Source organism: Sorex fumeus, unplaced genomic scaffold (genome assembly GCF_029834395.1).
Source record: "Sorex fumeus unplaced genomic scaffold, SorFum_2.1 ptg000009l, whole genome shotgun sequence".
Lineage (NCBI taxonomy): Eukaryota > Metazoa > Chordata > Mammalia > Eulipotyphla > Soricidae > Sorex > Sorex fumeus.
The window spans coordinates 30,727,271-30,740,954 of record NW_026606066.1 but is presented as its reverse complement, the minus strand read 5'-3'; the positions used below and the strand labels follow the sequence as shown (position 1 = coordinate 30,740,954).

Genomic DNA, 13,684 nt, shown 5'->3' with positions numbered 1-13,684 from the left:
ACCCTTAACTTCCTCATTTGTAAGAAAATAATGCCTATTTTATGTTCATTCCAGGACTAGATGACATAACGAAGTGTTATGTTGTTAATATGCCACTTAGTGTCTCCCCGATACTAACTTCTTATATAACTTTCCTGTATAATATGTTAACACAATTATTTTTAACCTTGCAATTTAAACTAGATAATCTCTAGATAAACCATTGCAATATTATTAAGCAGCTAAAAATTTTAAGTACCTGTTCCATGCCATCATATCTAAGTGATTTGCTTCTTGCACTGCACTGCACTGCACTGTCCTCCCGTTGTTCATTTATTTGCTCGAGCGGGCCCAGTAATGTCTCCATCATGAGACTTGTTGTTACTGTGTTTGGCATATCGAATATGTCACAGGTATCTTACCAGGCTTTGCCGTGAGGATGAGATACTCTCAGTAGCTTGCCGGGCTCCCTGAGAGGGGCGGAGGAATTGAATTCAGGTCGGCCGAGTGGGTCTCATGCAAGGCAAACGCCCTACTTGCTGTGCTATCTCTCCAGCCCTTGAAGTCCTAGAATTTCAACAGTCAAAACAGAGAAACCCAGTGTGCCTGTTGGAAAAAAAATTTTTTATAAAAATAAATTTTATTAGAAAAATAACTAACATTAAAGTTAATTTACCACCGTTTCTAAAATTTGCCTAACAAAATTTTACCCGTGAAATGTCTTAAATTTGCCAGATTTTACAAATAATCTATAGCTGATTAAAATCTAGCACCCTCCTCCTAGTACTACCCTCAGGGATTCATAATAATCCCTGCTGAGGTTATAAAATCAATACCCAAAAGTCCATGGCTTTCCTATACGCAAACAGTGAGAGAGAAAAAAGAAACATGAAAAAAACAATCCCATTCACAATTGTGCCCCAGAAAATCAAGTACCTAGGAATCAGCTTAACTAAGGAAGTAAAGGACCTGTACAAAGAAAACTACAAAACGCTACTTCAGGAAATAAAAGAGGACATGAGGAAATGGAAAGATATCCCCTGCTCATGGGTCGGGAGACTTAACATTGTCAAAATGGCAATACTACCGAAAGCATTGTATAAATTCAATGCAATCCCTATAAGGATACCCATGACATTCTTCAAAGAAATGGAGCAAACACTCTTGAAATTTATATGGAACAATAAGCCCCCACGAATAGCTAAAGCAATTCTTGGGAAAAAGAAAATGGGAGGAATCAACCTCCCGAACTTCAAACTGTACTACAAAGCAGTAATAATTAAAACAGCATGGTACTGGAACAAAGGCAGAACTGCAGACCAATGGAACAGGGTTGAATACACTGACATCTCTCCTCAATCATATGCTCATCTAATCTTTGATAAAGGTGCAAGTAATGTGAAGTGGAGTAAGGAAAGCCTCTTTAATAAATTGTGTTGGCATCACTGGACGGCTACATGCAAAAAAATAGGCTCAGAACTCTGCCTAACACCATGTACAAAAGTAAGATCAAAATGGATTAAAGACCTCAACATCAGACCAGAAACCATAAGGTACATTGAAGATAAAGTTGGCAAAACTCTCCATGACATTGAAGCTAATGGTATCTTCAAAGATGCCACGCCACTGGCCGAGCAAGTGAAAACAGAGATAGATAAATGGGACTATCTTAAACTAAGAAGCTTCTGCACCTCCAAAGAAACAGTGACCAAAATACAAAGACAGTCTACAGAATGGGAAAGGATATTCACCGAATACACATCTGACAAGGGGTTGATATCCAGGATATACAAAATACTGGTTAAACTCCACAAGAAGAAAACATCCAACCCCATCCAAAAATGGGGCAATGAAATGAACAGAAACTTTCTCAAAGAAGAAATCCGAATGGCAAAAAAGCACATGAGAAAATGCTCTACATCATTAATCATCAGGGAGATGCAGATCAAAACCACAATGAGATACCATCTCACACCTCAGAGACTGGCCCACATCAAAAAGAACAAAAGCAACCGAAGCTGGCGTGGATGTGGCGAGAAAGGGACACTCCTTCACTGTTGGTGGGAATGTCCACTGGTTCAGCCCTTCTGGAAAACAGTATGGACGATTCTCAAAAAATTAGAAATTGAGCTCCCATTTGACCCAGCAATACCACTCCTGGGAATATATCCCAGAGAGGCAAAAATGTATAGTCGAAGTGACATCTGCACTTGTTTGTTCATTGCAGCCCTCTTTACAATAGCCAGAAACTGGAAGAAACCTGAATGCCCAAGAACAGATGACTGGTTAAAGAAACTTTGGTACATCTACACAATGGAGTACTATGTAGCTCTTAGAAAAGATGAAGTCATGAAATTTACATACAAGTGGTACAATATGGAAAGTATCATGCTAAGCGAAATGAGTCAGAAAGAGAGGGATAGACATAGAAAGATTGCATTCATCTGGGGGATATAAAGTAACAAAGTATGAGATTAATACCCAAGAATAGCTGAGATCAGCACCAGGAGGATTACTCCATAACTTAGAGGCCAGCCGGGTATCCTAGAGGAAAGGGCTATTCAGATAGAGAAGGGAGCACCAAATAAAGGATGTTTGGAGGATCCTCCCAGGAGGGGAGATGCATGTCGAAAGTAGACTATGGACTGAACATGTTTGCCACTCAATGCCTCTTTTGCAGACCAAAACACCCAAAAGGAGAGAGAGAACACAGGGGATTGCCCTGCCACAGAGATGGGGGGATGGGGGGATGGGGGTGGGAGGGATATTATCCATGGTGGTGGAAAATGGGCACTGGTGGAGGGATGGGTATCTGATCATTGTATAATTGAAACCAAAGCACAAAAAATTGTAAATCTACAACTTTAAAAAAAATAAAATAAAATAAAGGAAAAAAAGAAAAGATGAAGCCACGAAATTTGCATACAAGTGGTACTACATGGAAAGTATCATGCCAAGGGAAATGAGTCAGAAAGAGAGGAACATACATAGAAAGATTGTATTCATCTTGGGAAAATAAAATAACAAAATAGGAGACTAACACCCAAGAATAGCCGAGGTAAGTACCAGGAGGTTTACCCCATGGCTTGTAGGCCAGCAGCATATGCTAGGGGAAAAGGCAGTTCAGATAGAGAAGGGAGCACCAAATAAAGAGTGTTGGGAGGATCCTCCAAGGATGGGAGAAACATGCTGAAAGTAGACTCTAGACAGAACATGATTGCACTCAATGCCTCTTTTGCAAACCACAGCACCCAAAAGGAGAGAGAGAACAAAATGGAATGTCCTGCCACAGAGGCAGGGTGGGATGGGGAGGGTGGGGTGTGGGAGGGATACTGGGATCAGTGGTGATGGGAGAATGAGCATTGGTGGAGGGATGGGTATTCGATCATTGTATAACTGAAACCCAAGCACAAAAAATTGTAAGTCTACAACTGTACCTCATGGTGTTTCACTAATAAAAAATTAAAAAAAAAAAAAAAATAATCCCTGCTGAAACTAACCCTAGCAGTCTAGTCTGCTAGCTGCCAGTCACTAGTGTTTCCGTGATATGGTCAAATTGCCCTTTCACTGGTCCAGACTCCTTGTAATTGCAAGAAAGAAAACAAGCACCTTGCTCCAAATTAGATAACCGGCTTCTGTTCATTCCTTACTCATCTGTTTGCTTGCTTTATTAAAACCCACCACCATTTGTTTTTCTTCTATATTCTCTGTTTCTCTCTCTGTTTCTCTCTCTGTTTCTCTCTCTGTTTCTCTCTCTCTCTCTCTCTCTCTCTCTCTCTCTCTCTCTCTCTCTCTCTCTCCCTCCCTCCCCCTCCCTCTCCCTCTCCCTCTGTGTGTGTGTGCTCTGTGTGTGTGTCTGTCTGTTTGTCGGTCTCTGTCTCTCCACCTCTTTTTCCAAATAAAACCCAACACCATTTTCCCCCTATGTTCTTCTTCCGTAGAGGTTGTGGTTTTCAGGTTGTCCTGAGATTATTCATATAAAGTTCTGTTCTTGTGACCTACTCACTTATTAGTCTTATGTTCATTTTAATAGGTGAATTTTTACTGTAGTCCATCCCCACCACCTATCCATACCCCACAAGCCAGCATGTTGTACAATTTTGCTGTCTTGCTCCCTCTAGATGAGATTGCTTTTCATTTATGAGTTCCTCCAATGGTCCTTGCAAGGCTAGTTTGGAGGTGATGAATGGCCTTAATTTTTGTTTATCTGTAAAACTCTCTATCCTTCCTTCTATTCTAAATGATAATCTGGCAGAGTAGAGTGTTTGGAATTGAAAAGCCTTTTCTCTCAGGGATATGGGAGATGGTGCAAAGGGAGCTGGAGCACATGTTGTTCGTATAGGAAGCCTGATCCCTGGCACCTCAACTTCCTCCAAGCATTGTTCTGGGAGTGAGTGGCACCTAAAAAAAAAAAAAGGAAAGGAAAGAAAAGGAAAGAAATTAAAAGAGGAAAGGAAATTAAAAGAAAGAAAGAATGGAAAATAAAATTCATTTTCTTCAGAACTTTTGAATACCTCATTCCTCCATGCTGTGTGGTTTCTGTTGAAAAGTCTACAGATAATTTTGTAGGTATTTTTTTCCTTAGATAAGTGTGGGAATTTTTCCTTTTAAATTTTATGCTATGTGTATACATACACACATACACATACACATACACACACACACACACACACACACACACACCACATATTGGTTTGGGGTCATACCAAGTAGTCCCTGGAAATGCTAAGGGACTACTTCTAGCTCCGTACTCAGAGGTCACTGCCAGTGGTGCCAGGGCACCAGGGGACCATGCAGTACTGGTGATATAGCCTGAGGCCTCCACTATGCAACACACATGCTCCAGCCCTTTTAGCTATCTTCCCAGCCCTCATTTCCAACACCTTAATCATATGTTTGGGTTTGTATTCTTTGGTACTCGTTGAGCTTCTTATATTTGAATAATTAGTTCTTTTCTTAAAGTAGGAACACTCTTAAATATTTCTTCTGATAGGGTTTCTGATGGACTCTGGTGCAACTGGGATGCGTGTTCTGTTTGTTCACTTAAAGTTGATTTCAGGACAGAGGTGGAGGTGGGGAATACTGCGTGATTTTTATTCCATAAAAAAGCCCCAGCTGGAGTCCCGAAGCCCCAGAAGAGTGTAATCCCAGTACTGATACCAGAGGGCTGGAGCGATAGCACAGCGGGTAGGGCATTGACCTTGCACACAGACAACCCGGGTTCGATTCTTCTGTCCCTCTCGGAGAGCCCGGCAAGCTACTGAGAGTATCCCGCCTTCACGGCAGAGCCTGGCAAGCTCCCCTTGGCATATTCGATATGCCAAAAACAGTAACAACAAGTCTCACTTTGTGTTCCTGGAGCGAGCAGGCACCATTGGGCTACACTAGCACGTGACAGGGAAGAATGGAGACATCATTGGTGCCCGCTTGAGCAAATCAATGAACAAGATGACTATGTTACAGTGCTACAATGCCACCGATACTAGAAGCAGGGTGGGATAAGACAGGTGTCTTGCAGAACACAAGACTCTCAAGAGAAGGCTGCTAGTGCTGACCTGTTGCCCACACACTCCATTTCCCACCACCGCTGCCCCGGTCAGCTGCCTCACCAAGCTCATAAACCCTAATTGCTGCCAGTTCCCATGCTGGACAAGCACAACACTGGCAGCTCCCGGAAACCTCTTATGGCCTAGGTTTCCACAGCACCAAGGGGCCATGGGTGCAGTGTACCTCTCCCTGTAGCCCTGGCTCCTTGACTCTCTCCTAGCTGGCAACTTTCTGCTCCTTGAGCACTGTGATGCAGGGCTCTGCTCCCAGTGTCCCCCATTCTTCTTCAGAGGAAAGCCTCTCATTTGGGCACTTGTGTGTTTCCCTGATGATGACGCAGCTCTTAAGGATCAGAGTCCCCCAAATGTACAGAACCTTCAGTTTCCATCTGTCTTGCAAATCTTAGCTCCTGGAGGTATAGCAGTGACCTTAAGCTCCTTCCTTCTCCAAGGTCTGCTTCCGCCTCTTCCTGTGAAGACAGTGTCCCCCTAGATGGCTTCAGGGTCGATGTTTCCCTCCATCTATTCTTTAATTAACAAATCTGGGAAATGAGTCCAGCCTCTTTACTAGCCCTCCTTTCTGCTGGGACTCCCAGGAGTGTCCCTGAAGCAGTAGAAATACATAGAAATGGTTTTCTTGATTTTTCAATACTACCAGTGCTACTCCAAATATTTCAGAAGTGAAAACACTTGAGCATTTAAAGTGAACACTTTGCGGAACTAATATTGTTGGAGACTGATTTGTTTAATATAAGCAAAATTCACAAAGAATTCAGAGTAACCCTTTCAAACATTATTTTCATTTTATTCATAGCGGAAATAAACAGGTGATTAATCATTGCTTAGTGGTTATTTAGACTATATAATCTACTACATTCCAGGCACTGTGATAGATACTTAAAATATTTTACAATATTCTCATAAATAACAAGTGAGCTAGTATTATAATTTAGTTTTTTTAATTTATTGAATCACTGTGAAATACAAAAGTAGTTATTCATGATTGAGGATTAAGTTTCAGCCATACAATGTTTGGCACCAATCCCTTCATCAGTGAGATAGTATTATAATTTTAGAGACCAAAATAAAACCCCTTTGTCTTCTTCTTCTTTTTTTTTTTGAAAAACAGATTTTATCTGGAGATTTTCAGGAAGAGGAAGGACGGGAGAGAGTGGGAGAGAGTGGGAGTGAGTGGAGAGTAACACACTCAAGAAAGCGAGGGCTTCTCCAATGGCAGAAAGAACCCCTACACACATACCAGCATTAGATAGGAAAAATACAAATCTCAAGAGGAGAGATGCAGCAACAGGACACATGTGCCAAGCCGTACATGGGCCCAGGCAGCATATGCATGCCCTTCCTTTGTTCAAAGTGGCTTTTATAAGGTTTTTCCAGCCTGCCTCTACCTGAGACTTCTACCTATGTAGAAGTCAATTCTTAGGGAGTGGTGGATGATCTTCTTTGAAATTCCTTTCCTGGTCTTTTGTTTATGCTGGAGCTTCTATTGGAGGGGGGTCCAGCCTTCTCTGGGTCTGTTGCTGGCCAGGTGAAAGTCTTATCAGGCCTGTTTTCTGCAAAGTTGGCTTTTTGCAACTTTAGGATCCTTGATATTATTATTTCCCAAGAAATCCATTGCCATTGCCTTGGAGTGGGGGTGGGGGGGGGACCTCCCTGTCTAGTCTGCCTACATCATATTCCCTCCTAGAGATTTTACTGCTTTAAAACTTCAAGGGGAAAATGGTCAGAGCTCCATCTTCTGTAATTTTTTTATGCTCACAAAGCGGGGTAAACCCTGCCTGCATGAGGGGTGAAATTTCATGCTACCTTACTTTTAATGAGACCCAGGCAATGAATTTGTTGGGAAAACCCCTTAGTCTTAAAGCAGTTAAGTAATTTCTCCAAATCAGAGAGTTTTCTAGAGTCTTATCCTGAGATATCATAATATAACTTACAGGCTGGGAAACCTCTATAGAAATGTGTCAACCATATCCCAAAGTAGGTTAAATGGCTCTACATAATAGTCACAAGATCTTTTCCCATGAGAAGTCAAATACAGTGTTAGAATGATAGTGCAGTAGGTAGGGTACTTACCTTGCAGGCGGGTGATGGAGGTTTTGAAATCAATCTTCTCGTATGTCGCCTGAGCACCACCAGGAGTAGATTCAGGAGTGACCTCTGACCATTTTCAGGTGTGGCCCAAAATCCAAACATTAAGAGTCTAATACATTAGGTATACCAGATGTTTCAAACACTAAGCAGCTGTGTAAGGCTTACTGCTTGAAGCCTACTCTGATCTTCAGAGATAGAAGTGATATCTCCTGTTAATATATCAACCACAGCCCTTTGACCAGACATAGAAGCTTGCTGTAGTATATTAGGAGCATTACTTCACTGATTATCACATCACATCTATAGTTTCCTAGCAGTATAGACTATGTCTTACTATTGTATCATCCACAGCATGTAGCTTAACAAGATATTAAGAAGGTTTCCTTCACAGGTGAGCCTACTATACAGCAGTGCCTGAGACTATGTCTGAACTTGCACCTTTGAGTAGGGAGGAAAAGTTAGATGCATAGAAGAATGTGTGGGAATGGTAACTGGTGGAGGGATCTGATCACTCACCCTTTTGTCCTTTTTTCAGGAGCGGTTCTGCACTAGCCCAGCTGTACGGGACCTCTGCTACCTTAGAGCATCACCATTTTAATCATGCTGTGATGATTCTTCAAAGCGAGGTACAGACCTAATGTTCTCCCTCTGCCCTCAACACAGGACCAAAGAAATGATGCTCTTAACTCGTTTTCCTTTGTATCCCCGCAAGTAGAGGCAGAGAAATGTCATTATCCCTCACCCCTTCCCCTCAGTTTTAAAAGTCAAACTGTTGGATCTTTGTGGCTTTAAAAACTTCAGATGTCTTGCCAAGAACCTTGTTTCCATTCCTCCTGAGCAGATTAATTTGGTTTGAGATTCACTTAGCAAAGGAGCTCGCCTATCACTTGTCACCAGAGCAGGGCCTCACCTTCTGTTAGAGGGACAGAAACCCATTAACAGAGTGATTTGATCCAAGTAATGAGTGGTCCATTTGGGGAAACACAAAGTCACTTTTGTTTTGTTTTGGTTTGTTGTTGTTTGGGGCCACACCTGACTGTGCCAAAGTCATTTTAAGATATAGTAGAAGCAAGAGTAGGGGAGATCACTCTAAGGGCTAGATAGAGCATATGCTTTGCGTACTGGAGATCCAGCTGCTGGCTCCAAGCACCTTTGAGAGTGACCCCAGAAAGGTACCCCCTGAGCTTCTCCTGGTGTGCCTCTACCCCAAAAGAGGTAGTAGAAGCAGAATCAGGGAGAAAGTTACACTTTATTAGCACAATCGAGAAACTTATAAAAGATCAAAGAACTGAAAATTACTTGTGGGACCAGTTTGAAAGTGAGAACTACAATTAAATTTAAGACCCAGGGCTAAGACCATCTGGCTGATTTTGCTTCCTGTGGCAATGCAGCAGTTGAAAATATTTGGATTTTCGTACTTTTGCTCTCCACGGAGTAAAAAGAAAAAACCCTCTCCCCTAACTGACTCAGGCATCTGAGTTTGAAATGACCAGGAAGGGCTCTGTTTAATTTTCCGCAGGCAACCAGAGCTTTTTGTGAGGCCAGAAAGGAATCATCTGTTCCCTATTATTTGTTAGTTCTCTAGCTGTGCCATTAATTATTATTATTATCATCATTAAGGGCCTGCTTTGCTGGAATAGCATCATTAAATAGAGAGGGTGTTTTTTTTTTCCTCCAGCTTATTTTGCGAAAGTATGTCTTTTGCAATATCCTGAACGCCTTTCTTGACCCCACATGAGAGAACCAGTGCCCCAGAACCTGAGAGTGGAGGGGAAGGGCAAGCACAGTGGGAAGCACGTTCTCAGCTGGGAGCACGAAGCATCCTGGGTTAGGCTCTCAGTCACTCTCGCGGAAAGCATCCTTACCAGAATCTGTGGCTCTGGAATTTTCCATGAATAAGCTATGTTTTACTATGGATGGAGAAGCAGAGGTAAGAGCAACTGACTTCAGGCTCTTGGTTCTGTGGTGGTGATACCACAGGCTTACCCTTCTGACCCCAAAAACTTCCACATATGTATTAAGGAACTATAAACAAGAATGTCAATGTTTTCTCAGAAGACCATTTGTTTATTTCCTAAGGGAAACAAACCCCATTAGCTTAGAATGCGTCTTCATACAAACACATGAGCCCTCCTTCACTTAGGGCTCTCTAAGAGTAAAGAATAGTCATTATGGAGCTACAGACTGAAGCATGGGGATGCAGGCAGACCCCCCACCCGCCTTGTACTACCCCCAAACCCCTCTTGTCCTGCCCATTTGAAAGACAGAAAACAAGTGTCCTAGTCGCTCACTTGCCAGAGGGTGTGGAGGTGCAGAGACCTTGAAAGGCCCATCAGAAGTCATCCTAGATATACCTCCCCACCTCTGTATTGAGTTTCTTCATGAAGACCACACAGAATTCCCCCTCACAAAAAGAGTAGAAGCAGCATTTCAGGGAAACAGGTGTATTTCAGTCACCAACTCCTCATGGCTGATACGCACTTAAATAATATACTGATTTTAAATCAACTTTTTAAATATAAAAGTTGATCTGACAAGTTTTGTTACTCAGTGAGTTGTAAATTCTGTTAGTAGTTATACGTCCTTTTGACGTAGTCAAATGCACTCACAAAATAAGCAAGAACCTCAAGTTGAGATCAACTTTCTTCTTGTCTTCTCACTAATGTCCACTGTGATTTGCTACATTTCACTGCTAGGAGAGGCTGAGTGCATGGTTGAAATCCAGGTGATTGTTTGTCCTTAACTTCCAATCCCCTTTATCCAGACCCAGGTGAGAGAATCTCAGGGAAAGACTCATATTGAGGCATCCGGGCAGAATAACAGTGTGGTGTTCCTCTGGTTATTTGTCTTCTTCCTAATGGCCGAGTTAAGGATCTGAAAGAGTTCATTTGAAAATTATTATTAATATTGGACCTGATCCCAGGTGGAACCAATATACTCTAATATTTTAAGGGGTGGTGGGCTCACTCAATGAGATAAATGAACTCCAGAGAGCAGATTATCATCTGATGTCTGAAAAGAAATAATTTACTAATTGATATTCTAGGACCCTAGAAGAATTTATTACCTCGCACTGAAGAATAGGTTATTCTCAGGCATTTATTACCCATTGTCTTATGCATCTTATTCCTCCCCAAATAAGCCAAAAACTGCTCCAGTTCTAGGGCTATTTGTATTGAGTGTGTGCTTTATGCTAAGAAACCCTGAAAAAGGAGAAATCTTAACTTATAAAGCTTATTAAGGGACTTGTCCATCACTTTACAGGTTTTTTCTTTGACTGACAACATTGGGGAGTTGCCTGGGGTAGTTAAAACAAATTTTGATTGAAATAACTGTTTTTCAAAGGTATGGAAGTAGAGGTGTACTTGAAAATTTTTTTAGGAAAGAGTCATTTTAAAGGTTTAAGAACTCTGTCAATAAACATGTCAAATAAAACATCTTACATCTTCTTGCTACACATAATTATTCAAAGTATTGAATTTAATCCACCACACTTCATCATTATACTTCCTTATAACCTCACAATTTAACAGGATTTCTTAGTTTCCCCAGCTGTGACTTTAGGCCGAATTAGTCTTTGCATGGAACTTCATGTCAAGGATTCACCAGCATTCATGACCTCTTCCCAATAGATACCATTATCAACCCTCATCAGTGTGAAAACTTAAAAAGCATCTCTAAACATTTCTACAAGTACCCATTATTAAAATTATCCCAAGTTGAGAACCACTTGTCTAATGATTTTTATCTGTTCTTGAAGCCGTATGTTGCTAAAAAAAAGTCCTTCCAAAATGTTATTGCAAGTTTCTATGAATAAAAAAGAGTGATTATTTTAGAATTTACAAAAATCTAAAAGTGTTTTGTCTACTTCTACACCCAGTGCTTTCATAGGAAACAGTCAAATGGAATTACTGACATGAATATATCCAAAGGAACACAAGTTCAAACGTTTCTCAGAGTTTTCTGTCTTCAAGACTCAACATAATAAAGTGATTCTTGGTAGTCTCCCTAAAAAGATATTGTCTTCTCTGGCTTATGTGTACCAGGGAATCTATTGGTATGTGTACAAAATTCTTATGTATACCAGGGAAACTCTTGGTATGTGAAAAACTTTTCATTGAGTTAAAAAATATTTTATTACTTTGATAGTCCTCTTTTCAAATACAGGAAAAAGCATGTCATTGTCAACTTCAGCTCTCATGTTGTCTTTTGTGACTTTTACTTTCTCATTACAGGGTCACAACATCTTTGCTAATCTGTCCTCCAAGGAATATAGTGACCTTATGCAGCTTTTGAAGCAGTCAATATTGGCAACAGATCTCACGCTGTACTTTGAGTAGGTATTGGCAAGAGATCCATTTGACAAATGGTTACCTAAAGTTCTGTCTTGTAATTAAATTTCAGATCCATATGGGAGGTTTCTTATTATTCTAGCACTGATATCAATATGTAAATGAGCTAAACTTGGTGTTGTTATTTTTTCCTCATTGAAGTGAACCTTATTTAGGTGGTGTCTGTAAGACAGAGAATCAGGGTTATAATCAAAAGATTCATATCTTTCTTTAGTTTCTTGAGTCTTGTTTGGAACAAAGGCTAATAAAGTGAGGGGTATTTTCATTTTAGAAATTGACAACAAAAAAGTTGCATGGCCAGTTCTTTTCCTTCATAGTCACTAATAGTTATTATTAAATTCCTCCTCCTCTTCTTCTTAAGATGACAATTTTAATCATGTACGAATTTACACTTTAGTCTTACAATCTTACGGCACCACCTAAATGCCAAAACCCTCCATCACTGACTGTTTTTAGGTCCCTTCCCAATCAACCCTCCCTCCTCTCTTCAATGCTCATACCCTTTGTTACCAGAGTCTAAGAGTTTGTTTTCATGGGACACTGTACCTTTGCTTTGTTTCTTTATAATCCACATATGAGTGAGATCATCTGGTATATGTCTTTCTCCCTTTGACTTATTTCAGTTAACAAGTCACCTTATAATTCTGTTCATGTTGTAGCCACATGCTAAAGTTTATCTCTTTTCATAATCAAGTACTATGCCACAAAGTACATATATCAACACTATTTCTTTATCCACTCATCTATTGTTGGACTCTTGACTTTTTTGAGATTCTGGCTATTATACGCCACTGCTGAAATGAACGTAGATGTTCATAGATCTTTACAAATTACTGTTTTTGTGTAGAATTTTTAAAAGGTACATCTATTCAACCACCTTTTCTAGGAAATCTATGGAATTTATTGCACTTTGGCATTGCATCCATTGGAATTAGATTCATCTGTACAAACCAAACAAAATAGGTTAGTGCTAAGTAGCTCAGTTCTATGTCACATAAGAGAAATCTGAAGAAAAGCCACCTGGAGTTTCTAGACTGTGCTGCTATCCTAGTCTCAGAGTCCACGACTCTGTGCTGTCACCTTCATGTGGTTTCTACTTTCATCCAAGACTACTGCTCATGCTTCAGCCATTGCGCTAACATTCCAGCAGCAAAAGAAGGAGAGACAAGAAAAGAAGGGGCAGAGGTCATAACAAGCTATTTTTCATGAGAGTTTTCTGAAAGTTCCATAAAACACTTCTACTTATATTTCATTGGTGAGAATTTAATTATGTGACCATATACAGATTGAAGGAACATTACAAAAGAAATTCTGTATTCTTGGTAGCTGCATGCTCTGCAAATTTGGAATTTTGTTACTAAGGAATATTGGGGGTTTGTTATTAAGGAGTATAGGAAAGAGAGACAACTGATATCTGTACCACAAGTATTTATTGCTGGATTCTGCTTCAGTTATTGCGTGGATAGTGAAGGTGTTAGAATTATACTGGTGTGGGCTTAAATCTAATTCTGACATTCTAGTTAACCTTGGTAAATTGGTCCCAAGTACATCTATGTTTTTTTCCCTCCTGAAATAGCACCAAATTGATTTTATGGGGCAAGAGGCAGGGAGCATGAATCTACAAAGAGAATAGGAATGGGCCACAACCAGGAAGGGATGTGGATGTTACTACCTTTGTGGACCATGAGAAATTGACTG

The 13,684-nt window shown here is 40.5% G+C and overlaps 1 protein-coding gene across 1 annotated transcript in view; it reads left to right on the top strand.

Annotated features, from left to right (window-relative positions):
* PDE11A (phosphodiesterase 11A) overlaps nucleotides 1-13,684 on the top strand; it is a 461,319-nt gene that overhangs the window by 379,302 nt on the left and 68,333 nt on the right. Inside the window, exons 14-15 of the mRNA XM_056110237.1 lie at nucleotides 8,170-8,260; nucleotides 11,870-11,970. Coding sequence (XP_055966212.1) covers nucleotides 8,170-8,260; nucleotides 11,870-11,970 — 192 coding nt within the window. The remainder of the gene's footprint in view (nucleotides 1-8,169; nucleotides 8,261-11,869; nucleotides 11,971-13,684) is intronic.